The sequence below is a fragment of the Stomoxys calcitrans genome, chromosome 5 (genome assembly GCF_963082655.1).
Source record: "Stomoxys calcitrans chromosome 5, idStoCalc2.1, whole genome shotgun sequence".
NCBI lineage: Eukaryota > Metazoa > Arthropoda > Insecta > Diptera > Muscidae > Stomoxys > Stomoxys calcitrans.
The window spans coordinates 120,538,189-120,558,638 of record NC_081556.1 but is presented as its reverse complement, the minus strand read 5'-3'; the positions used below and the strand labels follow the sequence as shown (position 1 = coordinate 120,558,638).

Genomic DNA, 20,450 nt, shown 5'->3' with positions numbered 1-20,450 from the left:
ATACCAGATTTAGCTGAAATTTGGAACATTTCGAATACCGAAGCGAAAATTCTCCAAATGGGACCATATATAGATATAGCTGCCATATTGAAATTTTTTTCGATTTATGGCCTTAAGCCCTAAAATACGAACTTATTATCCAATTTCGATGTAATTTGGAACAGGCCCCGCAATAGCCGAGTCTAATATGGCTTAGGTCGGACCATATTTAGCTATAACTGTCATATGGACCGATCTCCCAATTAAGGCCTAAATCCCATATAAGGAGCATTTACTAACCGATTTTGCTGAAGTTAGAAACAGTCTTTTGCACTAGGCCCTTGGAAATTCGAAATCAAAAATTTTCCACATCGGTCCATATTTAGATATAACTTAACCTTAAGCTGCCTTGAATCTTCATGAATCATGACTTGTGGAGTGATGAAGAACCGCCGGGACATTTGGTTTTTGATTTGTCAATGTTGGTCCAGGGGGAATATAATTTCCCCTAAGCAGGCAAGAGTGCAACTCGATCTCCACTAAATTAATTCTTAGTTGAAGTGGAGTAGGCCGTTTTTCTCCTCCTTTTCCTAACCATACTATCGAAGTTGAAGAATGGAAACTCTCGCAGCAATTTGACAGTCCATCTCTGTTCCACAATTTTTTGTTAGAAGAAATTTATGAAGCTGAAGCCTCAACTGCAATACTAGTAAATGTATGGGCACCAATTTTAAACAACTGGTGGCTTTGTCAATTTCATCTGAAATCTATGAGCCTTGATTGTCAAATGATATCTACACAAAAGGTAGCAGACAAATTGCCAATATTTGCCACATGTCAGCGGGGGACTGAAAGCCGCTTCTGCTCAGTACTGATTCAAGGTTAAAATGGGGAATAATCCAAGAAGAGGTACACAAAAAAAGTATCCCTTGGCAAAAAACGGTGCTAACATATCAATTTACCTTAATCTTTAGCACACTTTACCAAAAAAAAAGGAACTTTACCATAAAAGCATATTACAAGCCAAGGGGTATCAAGAGCTGGCATAAAATATGAATGAATTTTATTTTTTTTTTAATTGAGAGCTAGTTTAGGCTTCCAGATTTTTTTTTTCTTTGGCTTAGGTCTTGGTATCTGGTTGCTTGTTGTTATCGTACTCTTGAAGACTTAAAACACGCTTGAATGAAATAAACTTGAAAAGATTTTCCACTCAATTGACTAAACATTATCGTTTGCCTGTTCTCCTTAAAGTGGTGTCGTGTTCTTTGGCATTTTGTTGTTTGTGTTGTTGCTTTGGGACTCATCCAAAATCAGTTCATTCTTGAAGCTTAAGTTTTGGATTTCCAGCTTATTTTCAGTTGAAAGAAAAGGGGCTTTGAATATCCAACTTCGTGGTAGGAGCTCAATTTTTTTTCCAACTTCATTTGTGTTTGATTAAAGAGGTATGTTAGAGTAATACGATCCAATGGCACCTACTTTAAGTGACACATAATTATATGAGGATATGCTTTGTTGTTGTTATTGCCAACATCAGTAACAGCAGCAGCAGGAGCAGGAGCAGGAGCAGCAATGACATTGGCAACAACGGCGGCGGGCTGCATGGCTCATATTCAGATTATTATTGGTCTTATGACATTTTGCCATTGAAATTCAATGCTTCAGAAAAATTCTTAATCGGCTCATGTCAGCCGTATTATAACCCGGCGCATTTCATGACGAGAAAAAAAACCAACAACAACAGCAGACAAAAGAAATGAAAACCCAACATCAGGCGGCAAAAATAATCTCTGCAGGCAGTTGGGCATGGATGGCTGGCTAACCGAGTGTGTTGGTTCAACAGCAACCTGGTCAACTACCCTAACCCTTTAAGGCATACACGTACATATATATACGATGCTTTTGGGATAGCTTACTTGGGCTGCTGATTTTATTTTTTTCTGTTTGCAGCTATGAATAATATCTTGTTTAGAGTAAATTTGGGTAATTTGATAGTTTCTCATTTTTTTGTAATTTTTTCATTAAAATTCCTTGCCAAACGGTATATGGCAAATAGAATTCCTATATCCTTAGATTTCCTTTTTCGTCCATACATTAAGGCTTTCAGGGCATTAATGCTTGAAAATAATGCCCTGGAGGAGTTTTGTTATGTACCAAATTAATTTGCAAATCATTTGATTGAAATTGGTATAGTTTAACCACCAGCCTGTGAAGTTTTTTTCAAACAAAAAGTTATTCACACAATATTTTGCCAAACAATTAATCGCCAGTTCGTCGTTATTCATGAAATTTAAACAATGAAAAGGTGGTTTGATTTCCTGCCGTGACAAATTAAAAAGAACAAATCAACAAATCAACAAACGCGCAAACAACCATACACACACACACATACACACACCAAAATAATTAAATTGGGCATAACGCATCTAATTATCCATGGGAAAGGCAGACATAATTGAGCAATCAAAAAAAAAGTTGAAGATAGCAGTGGGAAATAAAGAAATTTTAAATTCAATATGGACTCCCTTAAAAGTGTTTTATCATTTTTATTGCTTTGAAAATTATGTCTGTCTTAAAAAGCTCAAAAAAATTTAAAATTTTTTTTTTTAATTTTTGAAAAAAAAATTTAGTTGTAAAATATAATTTTTTATTGCATATACGGTCAACATTGGATTGTTTTTATATAAAAACTAGTCGAACCTGGCCAGCTCCGCTGCGCCTTCTTTAACTCTCTAATATCTTTTTAGGGATATCGTGCCATTGTAGCCTATGACGCTGAACGCGTTCGAATCCTGGCGAGAACATCGGACAAAGCGGTGTTTATCCCCTCTTAATGTTGGCGAGATACGATGCCATGGATAGTCATTAAAAAAATTTTCCCCAAAGAGGTGTCGCACTGCGGGACGCCGTTCGGACTCGGCTATAAAAAAAGATCCATTATCATTGAGTTTTAACTTGAATCGGAAAGCCCTCATTTGAGAATTTGCCCCTTCTCGGTTCCTGGTGGTTATGTTCTTCCTTAGGGTAATGTTCTCATTAGGGGAGGGATGGCACCATAGACATTTCGACTCAAATATGGATATCAAATTCGTGCTGCACCTCCAAATCTCTTAAATTTGAGCCCCATATTGCCATGGCCGGTATATATGAACCGTTTGGAGGATGTTTTGGGGCTGGGGCGGCCACCGGCACTTTGCACTGAAAATAGATATCAAATTCGTTCTTTATTCCCAATGGAAATGAAGTTCAGTTTAGGGAGTGCTTTACGGCGTACCCCAAAACACTTGGCTACAAAATTGGATATCAAATTCGTTTTCTACTCTTAAATACCTTTCATTTGAGTCCCATATTGCCATAATGGGTCAAGTAACTCATTTGGAAGTATCTTTAGGAGGAAAGCGCCACCTAGACTTGAACGCAAAATTTAATGTAATATTCGTAATCTACTCGCTAATACCTTTCATTTGAGTCCCAAATAGCCATGGTCGGCTAATGTGCCCAATTTGGGCGTTTTTGTGTGGGGTGGGGTGACCCCCTATACTTCGACATGAATTTGTATGCCAGATTCGTTATCTACTTCCGCATACTTTTCAGTTGATAGCCATATTGCCCTTATCGGTCCACTTTTGATTATGGGTGGTGTTTTTGGGGTAACGGTGGAGGGTCCGCCCCCTTCCGTTATCAAAAAATTATAAAGGCTTTTTCTACTTCCTGACGTAATCTACTCCCAAATACCTTTCATTTGAGTCCCATACTGTCATGATCGTCAAATAAATCTATTTTAAGGGGTTTTGGGTCTGGGGCGGCCCCCAGGTACTTGGACCCAACTTTTAATATGAAATTCGTACTATACTCTTAAATACCTTTCATTTGAATCCCATATTGTTCACTTTTATTTTTGGGTTGTACTTTTGGGATAAGGGGGAGGGTCCGCCCCCCTCGCGATATCAGAAAATTATATAGCCTATGTTTCCTTCCTACTGAACTTTCCTACTAAAACCACATATGCATTATTTCAACTAAATTGAACAAGAAATGCGCCCTCTAAAAGCCCAAGAAGTCTAATCGGGAGATCGGTTCATATGGTGGCTATATCGGGTAATGGACTGATTTTGACCATACTTAGAAGTCGCTCCTCAACTATATGTGCAAAATTTCAGCCAAATCGGATAAGAATTGCGCCCTCTAAAAGCTCAAGAAGTATAATCGGGAGATCGGTTTAAATGGCAGTTATATCAGGTTCACATGTTGAGGTATCAGGAGGACACGTTAAGGCTTTCGATGAAAACCCATTTTCCACAGGATACGACGGGACTCACGGAGACACCGGAATTTTGGATTAATGATGTTGATCGAAGGTTTATAATTACGGAATCTATGGTGAAGAAATCCTTGAGCAACTTTAAACCATTTAAGTCACCCGGACCTGATGAAATATTTCCGGCGTTACTACAGAAAGAGGCAGGAGGCAAATGTGGTATTTATATCCAAGCCCGGCAAGGCAAGTTATGCGACACCACCTTCCTACTCAAAACCATGAAACGTATTGTCGACACCATGATAGCGTACTGCGAAATGCTCAAATACAAAATCCTTCGATGCCAAAACGTATACACTGGCGGTATGCATTGACATCGAGGGGACTTTTAAAATGTGCAGACAGACACACTGATCCAATCCTTAGACCAGTACCGGGTGGCTCCGGTACTTAGAGACTGGATAAACCATATGCTAAGGAACAGATGGATGAATTGTGTGTCCCATGACATATATGTAAGGGAAGAAGTGGCAAAAGGTACGCCACAGGGGGGTATTTATCCCCACTCCTATGGGTGACCGACATTAATGACCTATTACGGATGGTGAAGGACGATGTTAAAATACTTCTAAGGGGTAAGTATACGAACCAGCTGTGCAGAAGGGCCGAAAGGGTCTTACATATGGCATATGACTGGGCTAGACACAGAGGTCTTAAGGTAAACCCAGAGAAGACTGAAAAATGCCTGTGCTCGAGGAAGACGAAGGTAGGCCAATTTAACGCACCACGTATCCTCAATAAGACGATTTCGATATCTGACAATGTCAAATACTTAGGTGTGATCTTGGACAGGAAACTTAATTGGAAGTGTCACATTCAGGTCAACCAGAGAAGACTGAAAAATGCCTACTAACGAGGAAGACGAAGGTAGGTCAATTTAACGCACCGTTTCCTCAATAAGACGATTTGGATATCTGACAAGGTCAAATTGTTAGGTGTGATCTTGGCAGGAAACTAAATTGAAAGTGTCACATTCAGGAGCGTACTGAGAGGGCCCATAGATGTCCGACCCCTTGACATACAGAATAAGTGTGAGGCAGACACTGTTTAATGAGACTTAAGTGATGGGAGAATGCATTGATGATGGGAGCAGCTCATACCATTGCGGCGAACAGCTCGTAACATCGCGAATCGAGGCGAAGTAACCTGGAAGGAAGCGAAGAGCTTTCCGATCGGATACCTGAAATGAACCTTGAGGTCGAGTGAGAGGCACTGCTGCCAGTAGCAGTCTTGGATTGACGGAACCCTAGTATTGCCATCTGGAAGATCATGTTACACAGATGGATCAAAGCTAGAGGACAGAGTGGGCCTGGGTGTCTACATTCAGAATCCAGGGATGGAGATGTGGTTTAGACTGTCTGACTGCTTACTGCCAGGCGTAGATCCGGGCGATCACGGAATGCGTGAGGTGGCGTGGTGTTAACGTCGAGTATGAACATCTTTGCGGACAGTAAACAGGCCATTAGGGCAATAACAACCAGGACAGTATGAGCGCGAACAATCCTGGAATGCAAGAAGGAGATTAACGCCTTCACTGAAGATGGCACGCTCCGCATAGTTTGTGTTTCGGGCCATAGCGGAGTAACTGGGGATGACACATCAGACGATTTGGCAGTGAAGGCTAAAGAACAGCCGTTAATAAACTTGGTAAACTGGAAGCTTTTCGAGTGGACGCAGTCCGAGTTAAGGGCGTGCGCAACGAATGCTCATGCAACACTGTGGAACAGCAAATTGGGCTGTAGGACGGAATCCAGATCGTGAGCAGACGAGGCTATTACGGAAAGGAAATAAGAAGGAGGTCAGTATATCTATTGGTATAACAACGGGACACATAAGACTACGACCTCACTTATGTTAAATCCGTGCGGCAAGTGATAGCATGTGTAGGGCATGCGGGGACGATGATGAGACGTTGGACGTTTGTCATTGCTCGGCTTTCGCGTCCAACTCCTACCGGCGCTTAGGTGGAGACACTATACCAGACATGAACCAACTTAGGGAAGTGCCATGGGAAACAATTAGGGATTTTGTAAGCAGCACGGAAATGCTAACTTAAAACTTTCCTTTTAGAGGTAACTTTATAGTCTTTAGAGCGCACAACCGATTACTGGTTTATTTCTGGTGACCAGAAGTCCTTTATCGTCTTGTTGGTGATAAACACCACCCTGACTCCATCGTACATGGCACATAAGCCTAGGCCTGAAAATTTGTCGAGCGCTGGGATGGTTCCGTCCACTCTAGCCGATTTATAGCCGACTGGAAGATAGGAAAGTCCCTGGCGAGATAACTAGGAGAAACCGCTGTGATATGATACAACGATACCTCGAATATCGACCTCATTCTGGCTACCCAGAAAATGTGTCTTAGTCAGTCAAGCCCCACTGTCTGCTGGTCATTCTCTTATTCAGGAAGTTCGCTATGCTAGGGTCCTTAGAGATAATTTTGTGAGTTTTTTACGAAGTTTTGACCAATTGCAGTTCTAATAAGACTTTGTATAAAAATGTTGGGGGCTTTTTTGTTTATGAAAAATCGTTATAGAATTAAATTGTCTTGGCTAATATGTCACATAGATGAAAAAACCCAAATTAAATGGCAACATCAGTTAATTATACCTCCCTCTTTTGTGGGACTCCTTTCCCCCCAATAAGATTAAGGCAATTTAATAAAATCCCTTTGGAAGAATAATTAGCGTCATTTGGTAAACGTGCAAGTTTTCATAGTGAAACGTTAAGTTGCGGCAAAAATACCTGAGATCTCTTTCACCCCGTTTAACATTAACGTTTCACACATTATTAAGACGCAGCAACAAGTAATAATGGCTAGGATGGACATGGCTGGCTCATGGTTTAAAATGATGATAAGCTTCATAAGCGTCGGCAAGTCTGGCGGTTTTTCAGAAGAAATGAACACGAGATCAAAGAAACAAAACCATACTTAGAGGGGTGAGGTGATCTTTGTGGCCCACCACTAATGTTTAGTTAAACGCTTTAGTTTTTGGTGTTTTTGTTGTAAAATTTTTTCTCCCAAGCTTTCGCCTTAAAGTCTGGGCCAACTAACATCTCACTTTTCACAATTAAAACAAAAAAAAAACAAGAGAACGCTGAACTGAAAATATAGTCATCATAGCGGCTCCCCAAGACCATGGGATCTATATTACTATACGGATGCTGGAGCTGGCGGCATAGGCTGCCTGCCGCAGCTATTACCACTTCTCATATCGTTCACCTTACGGGCTTAGCCGCTGTTCACTGGGCCCTAGCCTAAGTGAATGTCTTGCGAGTTTCAAGAGTTTTTGGGGAAGCGTTTCATTTTGCTTGCCTCGAATTAGTCTTTTTTTGGTCATTTGCTGTGAACTTTACTAATGTCGCTCATTTATCTTGCTAGCACGGTGGGACACTCACCTGAGATATTCCAGTTGAGCCAAAATGATTTGCTGTGTTGCCTGTACCCTAAGCCATATGTGTAGTATCGGCGGTTTCATGCTGATTCCTTACATTGTCATAATTATCTGTTGTTCACTTTTCTTGAGGTTACGATCCTTCAGTTCGCGTGTGAGCTCAAGTGAGAGATTGGTGGCCAAAATGAATCAACAAATCCCATCACTCATTTTGTTTTTTGGTATAGCGGCTGTGAGGAGATGATGCGCACCGTCGCGCTTGTCCAGGCAAACGTCAACCCGGACCATTTAGTAGATGAGAAGGCTCGTGTGATGTCCATCATGCTGGACGGCGGCGAGTGTTGGTCGTCGCGTTATTTTCTTGCCGCCTTGGTAGCGGCACATTTAGCATTTAATGTACGTGTTGAGTGATTAATGGCAGTCGCATTTCAAATGTACAAACATCACTTATAACTGCGGATAGGAAAAATACGCTGAAATATACGCCTTTTGTGCTAAGAAAATTGAGAAGTAACTCTTCATTTGCCCCTAGGACAGACAATTGGAATGGGAGATGGAACAGATGCAGCGATCAACTTCAAATGAAGAAATTGAGGACACTTACGAGGTAAACACTGAAAAAAAGTGAAAAAAAAGACAAATTATTTTTTTATGGATGTTTTATTGAAATCATCCATAACATGGGGGAATACTAATCTAGTCATTCCGTTTGTAACACCTCGAAATATTGATCTAGGACCCCATAACGTATATATATTCTTGATTGACTCGAAATTCTGATTCGAACTAGCCATGTCCGTCGGTCCGTCTGTCGAAATGGCGGTCGAACGCGTAGAGCTAACCGCTTGAAATTTTGCACAGATACTTTATATTGATGTAAGTCGTTGGGGATTGCAAATGGGCCATATGGGTTTAGATTTGGATATAGGTCTTATATAAACCTATCTCCCGATTTGACTACTTGAGACCATTGAAGCCACAATTTTTGTCCGATTTTCCAGAAATTTTGCACGTAGTGTTACGTTATTACTTCCAACAACTGTGACAAGTGCCGTCCAAATCAGTCTATAACTTGATATAGCTCCCATATAAACCGATCTCTCGATTTGACTTCTTGAGCCCCTGGAAGCCTCAGTTTTCATCCCATTTGGCTGAAATTTTGTACATGGTGTTCTGTTATGACTCCCAACAACTGTGTTAAGTACGTTTCAAATCGGTCAATAACATGAAATAGCTCCCATATAAACCGATCTACCGATTTGACTTCTTGAGCCCTTACAAGCCGCGATTTTTATCCCATTTGGCTGAAAATTTGAAATTTTTTCGTTTCAAATCGGTCAAGAACATGATATAGCTCCTATGCCAACCGATCTCCCGATTTGACTTCTTGAGCCCTTACAAGACGCGATTTTTATCCGATTTGGCTGAAATTTTGCACATAGTGTTCTGTTATGACTCTCAACAACTGCGCTTTGTTAGATATAGCTCATATATTTTAGCAGAATCCATGGTGGTGGGTTTCCAAGATTCGACCCGGCCGAACTTAGCACGCTTTTACGTGTTTCTATTTCAAATAGAAAAACAAAACAACATAGACTCATTAAAGAGTATCGACAATATGGTGTGGTGAATGTATAGGGCAGGTTACAACGATCGTAATTTCAGTCTTGCCATGGGCCTCATCAGGTTGTTATGCCACGGAGCTGAGTTCTTAATGCGAACTTTTTAATGCACTACAACGATACAGCCTTCCCAGAGCATGGTCCGGAATCGCTAACCCCCTTCCACACACATGCGTGGCTATAACAACAACAAAGGGTATTATCATTGTCATTGTATACTGGAATTTTCGTCAATCGAGAGGTGGCTTTGATTTTGAACTGCTTGATCAATCCAAAGTATGTAGCATCTGTTAGCCAACATTTTTATTCGTTGCATTTCAAAACTGGTGACATTTGTTACGTTAACTACGGTGCCGAGATAAATAAAATTGCTAACTATATCAAAGTCTCTCCATTTTCTTAATCTACTTGAGTGTACAAGGAATTGCGGGTGTTGATATCATCCACTTTATCATATGTCCATGTACTACCAGACCTACTATCACTAATTCTGTTTTGATACTTTCAAAGGCTGCAATTGCTTTTTCTGGTGCAACAATTTGCTCATGAACATTCCATTAAGGAACAGAGTCAAACTTCTTAAATGCCAATCTGTCCGATTCAAGTTTAAGCTCAATGAAAAGTGGCCTACTTTTTATAGCCGAGTCCGAACGGCGTGACGCATTGCATTACCTGTTTGGGGTGAAGTTTTTACATGCTAAAGTACGTCACAATGTCGCCAGCATTAGCAGGGGATAACCACCTATGAACATTTATTCTGATGTTCTCGTCAGGATGCGAACTCAAGCTTTCAACGTCATAGGCTGACGTTCTAACTTTGGCGAGACTGTGGCCGATCCACAAAGCAACCGAATTCGAACGGCGTGTCGCATAGCGACACCACTTAGTAGAGCAGTTTTAACATTGCAGGATACCTCACAATTGTTGCCAGCATTAGTAAGGAGATAACCACCGCTGACAAATTTTTTGATGTTCATGCCGGGATTTTAACTCAGACGTTTGGCGTCATAGGGGACATACTAACCTCTATGCCACGGTGGCTTCCATACGCTCGCTAGTATCTTCTGTAATTGACACATACTGTCTGGTCTCATTTTCTCGGGTATGCGTTCTTCTAGCCAAATAGCGCAAATGAGATAATGCATACGTCTTATCAGAGTGTCTCTATTTGAACCTCATTCTGACTATGTGGTACACATTCTATACCATCATCAAATATTGGCTGAGTAGAACCATTAGCGAATAGCAGCTTTTCATTTTATTTCCTTCTTTTCCTTGCCGAATAGACGTTTCTCCTTATCTCCCAATACCTCTCCTTCGTTGCTGCTGACTGTAAAGTTACTCTCATGTCGCATTCTTAAGGGAAGGCTTAAGGAAAGTTAGTGCTTCCTAAGTACATATGTTGGGGCTCTTTCTATGGAGTGGGCAATGCTGCATACTATCGGGACAAGGAGCACTTTCTTCAAGCAATTGGTTCAGCCGAGTAGAGTATGCCATTGCCCCATGTTGTGTTTGAAGCTTTCCAATGTCTACCTTCCGTTCGGTTTCAAATCATAGGTTTCTCTCCATGCTAGGATGGGTGTGAACCTTACTGTAGCAAGGTAATGTTTTGAATCGATGTTCCTCCCTAGGATCGATTATATGTCAAATATTCTGGTTCAATGCCTTTCATCTATGACATGATATGATCTATTTGGTCTCTCGTGTTTTGATCGGGGGACAGCCATTAGGCCGTGTGAATCTTTCAATTTTGGAATCTGGTGCTGCTGAAATAATTTTTCAGATGCTATCTTTGGCTTTCCTTTTCCATTTGCAATGTCCGATTATTGAGCTCGTCTCGAAAGAGAAACAAACAAAAATAATAAAATTTAATCTTCACCCTAACAGACAAAAAACTTGAAAACTGAAAGGGTTCGGCGGAGCCCGGCCGGGATTCGAACCTGGGCAAACGAAGCAACAGCGAGTACCATTGCCGTTGTCTAGCGTTCGAAGCCATCTATACAACTTCCAACAGATGCACAAAATCATGTGTAGTACGGAAGAAGTGTAATTGCCACAGAAAAAAAGTCTGTCATTACACAAAAATACATGCATTGGGAAAAAGTACAGCTAATAGACAGGGTTGTCGAGCGTGGTTAATGTGGTCATTGTATCATAGATGCGTTTTCGCAATTAGTACGATTCAAATACAACAAACCAATGCACGGCCCTATAAGCCATCACATCTAATATGGTAGAAAAGTCTTCTAACCAAAGACGAAACGAGTCCCATAGTGGTTGGTGTGTGTTGCTATCTTTGGCTTTCGTCATCCATTTGCAATCTCCGATCATTGAGCTCGTCTCGCAAAGAGAAACAAACAAAAAAAGAAAAATCAAAAAGTCATTACCCCAGTCAGGACATTCCAGATACATGAAAATGGTGATCGACCAAAACAATCTGGTATCGGTGGTCGTCAACGTAAAGGGGGGCCGAGCTTTGCTTTCTATGTTTTTTTTATACCCACCACCGAAGGATGGGGGTATATTCATTTTGTCATTCCGTTTGCAACACATCGAAATATCCATTTCCGACCCTATAAAGTATATATATTCTTGATCAGCGTAAAAATCTAAGACGATCTAGACATGTCCGTCCGTCTGTCCGTCTGTCTGTTGAAATCACGCTACAGTCTTTAAAAATAGAGATATTGAGCTGAAATTTTGCACAGATTCTTTTTTTGTCCATAAGCAGGTTAAGTTCGAAGATGGGCTATATCGGACTATATCTTGATATAGCTCCCATATAGACCGATCCGCCGATTTAGGGTCTTAGGCCCATAAAAGCCACATTTATTATCCGATTTTGCTGAAATTTGGGACAATGAGTTGTGTTAGGCCCTTCAACATCCTTCGTCAATTTGGCTCAGATCGGTCCAGATTTGGATATAGCTGCCATATAGACCGATCCTCCGATTTAGGGTCTAAGGCCCATAAAAGCCACATTTATTAACCGATTTTGCTGAAATTTGGGACAGTGAATTGTGTTAGGCCCTTCGACTTCCTCCGTTAATTTGGCCCAGGTCGGTTCAGATTTGGATATAGCTGCCATATAGACCGATCCTCCGATTTATGGTGTTAGGCCCATAAAAGCCACATTTATTAACCGATTTTGCTGAAATTTGGGACAGTGAGTTGTGTTAGGCCCTTCGACTTTCTCCGTTAATTTGGCTTAGATCGGTCCAGATTTGGATATAGCTGCCATATAGACCGATCCTCCGATTTAGGGCCTAAGGCCCATAAAAGCCACATTTATTATCCGATTTTGCTGGAATTTGGGACAGTAAATTGTGTAAGGCCCATCTACATCCTCCATGAATTTGGCTTAGATCGGTCCAGATTTGGATATAGCTGCCATATAGACCGATCCTCCGATTTATGGTGGTAGGCCCATTAAAGCCACATTTATTAACCGATTTTGCTGAAATTTGGGATAATGAGTTGTGTTAGCCTCTTCGACATCTTTCTTCTACTTGATCCAGATCGGATCAGATTTGGATATAGCTGCCATATAGACCGATTTCTTGGTTTATGTTTTTGGGCCCATAAAATGCTCATTTATTGTCCGATGTCGCCGAAATTTGGGACAGTGTGTTAGGTTAAGGGCCTTGACATACTTCTGCAATATCGCACAGATCGGTCCAGATTTGGATGTAGCTGCCATATAGACCGATATCTCGATTTAAAGTCTTGGCCCCATAAAAGGCGCATTTATTGTCCAATTTCGCCGAAATTTGGGATAGTGCTTTGTATTAGGCTCTTCGACATTTTTATGCAACTTGACCCAAATCGGTCCAGATTTGGATATAGCTGCCATGTAGAGCGATATCTCTATTTAAAGTATTCGTCCCATAAAAGGCGCATTTATAATCCGATTTCACTGAAGTTTGACACAGTGTCTTACATTAGGCTTTTTGACATCCGTGTCGTATATAGTTAAGATCGGTTTATTTTTAGATTTAGCTAGTATATTTATTAGTATTTGGTCCAAATCATAACCTATTTTGATATAACTGATATGGGACATAAGGTATGAAATTTTCACCGAATTTTGATGAAAGGTGGTTTACATATATACCCGAGGTGGTGGGTATCCAAAGTTCGGCCCGGCCGAACTTAACGCCTTTTTACTTGTTTAGATTTACACTGCCATCTAGAATATATACACTCTATATGGTAGGAAACACATCTTTCAATTTGTTGATGTTTTGCCATTTTAATTCTAACAATTAAACTCCAAAAATCACAAATTTGTCCTCATTTAACTTTAAACAGTGAAATATGTCATCGCAGCACTTTGCATTATTTCATGTTGTTATTCCTGTTTTTACACGCTTTTTCTTTATCCCCCGAAAGTTTTTTTCTCAGTGTTTCAAGTTAATGTAAAATTCTACCTTCGTAAGAGGCGTTATTTTCCTTCCACAACATCCAACGGTATGCGATTGGTGGCTATCCATGGCATTTGTAAAAAAATAAAATAAATAAATTGAGTTGCAAAACGACCATTTAGGCGTGTTTTTTCGATCATGGTCTTTATTTATAAATGTTCGTCGATAGCCCTTCATTTTCTGTTCTGCCGCCTGTCCGTCTGTCTTAGCATTTGGTTTTTGGCCATACTTTCTTGTGTTTTGCCATTTTATGTGGTGTTATATTTCTTTTGAGTTTTCTCCTACTCCTCCTTTTTGCCACGATGCAAGTTCATAATCTCTTCTTAGGCTTAATGTGGCTTAAATAGGCATTAAATATTTCCGCCAGGCGTATCTAATAACTATTGTGGTCAGCAGCAATCAAAATTACATGAAATTACAACATCATTTGTTGCTCAACGCTATGACCACTTTTATGATTAAAATTAAATTTCGCATTAGGCTTCACTTGGCCTGAGACGAGAGATTTGTTTTACTTTAAAATATTTTCTCATAATTTAATGCTACAACATACATACATTAGATGCCTGATTATTATAAGCTGTAACATTGCGATTAAATTGTGAAAGTTGAGTTTGTAGAACAACTTCTATTAATAACCGTGGGAAAGTCATTTTCAATGGCAAAACAGAAGGAATTCGATTCGGACAAGTGACTCATAACACTGTGAGGAACATTTTGTTTGATAACTGCTGAAAAGAAGGTATTCTATATGGAACGATGTCCACACAGGTAATTCAAGGTATCAACTTAGTAACCAAGTAATTCAAGGTATCAACTTAGCAACAGTGAAGAATATTTTGTTTATAACTGATGAAAAGAAGGTATTATATATCGAATTTTACTATAACGATCCCCGCACAGGTAGTTCAAGGTATCAACTTATAACCCAGTCGAGGTGACTGACACTTAATTCAAGCTAACTTTCGTAGTTTGATGCAAAGGCAAATATTCCCCCGAACATGGCATTAAGGATCTACCGCAAGAATTTTGCAATTCATAAGCGTGGTTCGATTCAAGATTCAGCTCAATGATAAGGCGTCTACTTTCCCTTATGGCCAAGTTGAACAACGTACATTAGAATCAGCAGTTAAAACTTCAGTCGTTTGAGAATTGGAAGTGAAAACCCTTCGAAATTTTGAATAGTTAGAGCGGATTGAAATAGAGGATGAAAAGAGATATTTTTTGGAACTTTGCAGATAAAGGCCTCCTTAACCTTCGCAGGTCCAAAGATTTCTATGTGTTCTAAAACTCATTTGGGTGGGTTAACTATATATTGTTGGAGGAAACTGCCGTATAAAAATAACCCAAAATTCCATACTACTACAAAGAAACAATGAACCAGACAGCAAAATACCACCCACCCTCTTCTTATCGATTGTCTCCTCCAGTAGGATTTTTAAAGAAAGAAAAAATGTTTTTTAGAAAATGTGAATCCCACCCACATGGGTTTTGGGCTACAACGTATAAAAAAGGAAAAACATAAAACACAATAGTGAAGGGAAATCGAGGTTAGTCCTTTTTTTTCATTTTCTAGTAGAAAAAACTAATTTTTGTAATTGCATCATCACGTTTAAAAATCGGAGATCACGGTGGATTTTGGGTACACACCACCATGAATTCCACTAAAAATGTACCCTTTTAACTGAGTTTGTATTTGAATTGTTTTGGTCTCAAAAAGTCGTATCGGGATATAGGTATTTAGAGGTTCCTATATCACCATATTGACCCATTAGGAATAAATTTGACACTGATGTCATAAAATAGGTTTTTGGGTCTAATTTAACCAAAATCGGTGAACATTTAGGTTTCTAAGCTTTGATAGTCAAACCCGAGGATTGGTTTGTATGGAGGCTATATCTGTTTATAGACCGATTCAAGTCATACTTGGCATGACGTTGGAAGCCACAACTCAAATCTTTGTTTCAAATTTCAGCCAAATCAGATGAAAATTGAGGCTTCTTGGGGCTCAAGAATTAAAATATATATCTGTTGATAGACTGATTCGGATCATAGTTGGCATGGATGTTGGAAGTCATAACCTAAGTTTTTGTTCCAAATTTCGGACAAATCGGATGAAAATTAAGGCTTCTAGGGGTTCGAGAAGTCAAATCGGATTATATGGATGTTATATCTGTTTATGGTCCGATTCGGATCCTACTTGGCATGGATGCTGGAAGTCATAACACAAGTCTTTGCTTCAAATTTCAGCCCGATCGGATGAAAATTGAGGCTTCTAAGGGATCAAGAATTCAAATCCGGGGTTCGGTTAATATGGAAGCTATATCTGTTTCTCGACCGATTCGGATCATACTTGACATATTGGAAGTCATAACTCAAGTCTTTGTTTCAAATTTCAGCTAAATCGGATGAAAATTGAGGCTTCTAAGGGCTCAAGAAATTAAATCCGTTGATCGGTTAATATAGGGGCTATATCTGTTTATAGATCGATTCTTTTTGAGTTGGAAGTCATAACACAAGTCTTTGTTCCAAATTTCAGCCAAGTCGAATGAAATTAAGGCTTCTAAAGAGGCTCAAAAAGTCACATCCGTTGATCGGTTTATATGGGGGCTATATCCAAACCTGGACCGTTATGGCCCATTTGCATTCCAAAACTATCTACATCAATAAGAAGTATCTGTGCAAAATTTCAAGTGGTTAGCTTTACGCGTTCAACCGCTATCATGATTTCGACATGCCTATATCGATTAAGAATGTCGAGACGCAGATCAATATTTCGAGGTGTTACAAACGGAATGACTAGTATACCCCATCCTATGGTGATGGGTATAAAAATAAACAATTTAGAGCGTGCTAAGTTTGGCAGGACCTAATCTTATATTCCCTTCACCATGGATCGGAATTGTCGAGTTTTCTGCGCGGTATCTCTTTTTAGGCAAACAAAGAATAATAAATAAGAACTGTTATGCTATTGGAACTTTATCAAGTTATAGTCCGATTCGAACCATAAATGAATTGAATGCTGAACATTATACAATAGAAGTCATTGTATAACATTTCAGTCCATTCGGATAAGAATTGCGCTTTGTTGGGTCTCAAGAAGCAAAATCGGGAGATCGGTTTATATGGCAGCTGTAGCAAGCTTTAGATCGATTTAGACCATATTGGACACCTTCAAGGTCATGGGAGTAGCCGTTGAATAAAATTTCTGCCAAATCGGATGTAAATTGAGCCTCTCTAGAGGCTCAGAAGTCAAGATCCCAGATCGGTTTATATGCCAGCTACATCAGGTTATGTACCGATTTGCGCCATACTTAGCACAGTTGTTGGAAGTCATAACAAAACACCTCAGGCAAATTGGAATTGCGCTCTCTAGCGGTTCAAGAAGTCAAGATCCAAGATCGGTTTATATGGCAACTATACCAAGTTATGGACCGATTTAGACCATACACCACAGTTGTTGAAAGTCATAACCAAATATTTCATGCATAATAGGGTAAGAAATGCGCCCTCTAAAGTCTGAAAAAGTTCAGATCCCAGATCGGTTTATATGACAGCTATATCAGGTTTTGAACCGATTTGAACCATACTTAACACAGTTGTTGGAAGTCACAACAAAATACTTCATGCATAATAGAATAAGAAATGCGCTCTCTAGAGGCTGAGGAAAGTAAGACCAGATCGGTTTAGTTGACAGCTATATCAGGTTATGAACCGATTTAAACCATACTTAGCACAGTTGTTGGAAGTGATAGCAAAACACCACGTGCAAAATTTTAGTCAAATAGGATAATAATTGCGCCCCCTACAGGCTCAAGTAATCAAAACCCAAGATCGGCTTATATGGCAGCCATATCAAAACATGGACAGATTTGGCCCATTTACAATCCCAATTGACGTACACTAACAAAAAATATTTGTGGAAATTTCAAGCCCCCTAGCTTTACTCCTTTAAAAGTTAGCGTGCTTTCGACGAACGGACGATCTAGCTCTCTTCCAGAAGGAAAGGGGCTAGATCCATTCATAACTATACCGATAGACTCGGAATCATTTTCTGATTTGATTTAGTTATGTCTGTTTGTCTGTTCGTCTGTCTGTCCACGTTAATTCATGTACAAAGTACAATTTGCAATTTTCATCCAATCGTCTTCAGATTTGGCACGGGCATCATTTTTGACCTTGAGACGTATCCCATTGCCATTGGAAAAAAATGGTTCAGATTTGGATATAGCTCCCATACATATGTTCGTCCGATCTGGACTAATACTGCATTAGCATCGTCATTTGTGAACCGATTCTCACAATCGGTCTCGACATTACTGGTGAATTTGGTAGACATCGTTTCAGATACAGATATAGCTCCCATATACATCTAACGCCCGACTTCAAGAGCCTTTGCAATCACATTTATCAACCGATCTTTTCAAACCTTTGCTTTGCAGCTTTTCTCAACATTTACCACAAAAAATGCGGAGTTTGGTCAAAATCCGTTTAGATTTGGATATACCTCTCATATATATATTCGTCCGATTTGGACTAATATTTCAATAACGTGGTCATTTGCTAACAGATTTTCAAAAAAATTGGATACAATGGATTCCGTTATTATTCCCGACATTGCTGTTAAATTTTATAACAATCGGTTGATATTCAGATATAGTCCTCATATATATGTATTAACCGATTTTCACTTTTAGAGCCTCAACAGATTGTCTCTAAAATTTGCTCAATGCCTTTTTCTATTATTTTCACTATGTATGCCAAATTTGGAGAAAATCTGTTAAAATTTAGAAATAGTTCTCATATTTATTTTCGTCTGATTTTGACTAATATTGCAATAATATGGCCATTTGCTAACCGTTTCTCAAAAAACTAAGTCACTATGTTTCTCTAATGTCTCTTTTGATCACTGGTAAATTTCGTAGAAATCTGTTCAAATTTAGATAAAGCTCCCATACATATGTATCTCCCGATTTTCATTTTTAAAGCCTCTATTAACCAATCTTCTCAGTATTTGCACTACTTTTTTATAACTCCCAAAATAGTCCGGATTCTGGTCGAAATTCAACATTTAAAAATTAAGCAAATATTAGTTAAAACTGCATGTGGTCGGCTTCGCCCGACTTTAACCTGTCATTATTTTTCGTTTTGAACCCAGAGATTTATTGTCATAGTTGCACTATTGGCCTATCCCCATCAACTACCTCATATTTGATCTAAATTCTCTCTCTTCTTCCTCTTTTTTGAGAATAAATTTTTAATTTTCTGTTTTTTCTTCTCTTCTCTTTCCAGGTTGCAACACAATCAAAATTCTGGTATGGGTTGTAGACGTCGTCCCGATGGTGCTCCCTCACCCACACCCTCCGACACTTCGGATTCGGATATATCGCTGGGCACCCACTCCCCAGTGCCGGGCAGTTTGCATTTACAACACAGTCCTGGCTCCACCTCGAACGGGGCCAATGATCGTGACGAAAGTCTCAGCATTGATGATGACAAACCACGCGATCTTTCCAACTCCCTGACATCCAATAATTTACCTGCTTATCCGACGGCTACTTTGCCACCCTCGTGTCTGCCTTCGTTCAAACTGGATGCGGCTGCAACAAGTCTCTTCTCGGCGGGCTATTTGCAAAGTTTTGCCAACTTCAAGGAGATGACACAACAATTTCCCATACAACCGATGGTCATACGGCCACATCCCCAATTGCCGCAAGCCTTGGCCGGTCTGAATGGTGGCAATCATTTGCATCCCAATTATGCGTCGGCAGCCTATGTGGTTGATTGTTCGACGGCCCAAACAACGGCGGGTCATCCACCAAAAATAAGAGTCAATTCACCGGAAAAACTCAATCTGACAGCGAATAGCATAGCGGCCACATTAACGGCGGCAGTGGCCCATCACCCCCACCATGCACACCATGCGCACCTGCAGCACCAGCAGCAGCATCACCAACAGCTTCAGCAACAACACCCACCTCCAACAACGGTTCAGAGCCAGCGCAGCAACAGCAGCCCCACCAGTGTCTCATCCACCGCCTCTGCCACATCGGTCTCAGCAGCGGCGGCGGCGGCAGCTGCTGCGGCCACCGCCTTGACTACACCCTATCATCATGGCGCCCAATTTCTGCATCGGCCCTTCTCCACATCGCCTGACATTGTGAAGCACAGTGCCACTGAGATAACATGATGATGTCTACGCACAGCCAAGGTCTAGTAAGTCCAGGGACAGGCAGTAGGCAGCGCCGCAATAGCTGAGGTATAAAGAAAATCTTTAACAGTACGGCCCATTTGCCGTAATTATGTAAAAATACGTAAAGTTTAAAGCAATCAAATGTTAGGCAACAAAATTCAAACATCCCAGAACCGTCAATAGAAGGTGAACAGGGGCAGAGTGGTGGGGTGGTGCAAGGGCAGAGACAGTAACAAAAGGAAAAAAGGAAATATTTAAATTGACATCAAAAACGTTTTGGTCTACAACTTCTGGTTCCAATCGAAAACAATTATCTTTCATTTCAGCCGAAAGGCCAGAATGCAAAAGCTCCTAACCTATAATTTTGTATTTTGGCGCACGTGTCATCGCCGTCAAGGCAGCAAGAAAAACCTTCAAAGCAATATTTAGCAGAAATAAAGGGGATGTTAGTAATACTACTTTCCCTCCACCCCAGTCTTTTTGTATCTAACAATCAGGTGCAAGCAACCAATCCTTAAAA

At 40.2% G+C, this 20,450-nt stretch overlaps 1 protein-coding gene across 1 annotated transcript in view; it reads left to right on the top strand.

Moving 5' to 3' along the window:
• LOC106087085 (protein Optix) overlaps positions 1-19,986 on the top strand; it is a 66,541-nt gene extending 46,555 nt beyond the window's left edge. Inside the window, exon 4 of the mRNA XM_013251991.2 lies at positions 19,030-19,986. Coding sequence (XP_013107445.1) covers positions 19,030-19,927 — 898 coding nt within the window. The 3' untranslated portion in view covers positions 19,928-19,986. The remainder of the gene's footprint in view (positions 1-19,029) is intronic.
• Positions 19,987-20,450: the final 464 nt, after the last annotated feature.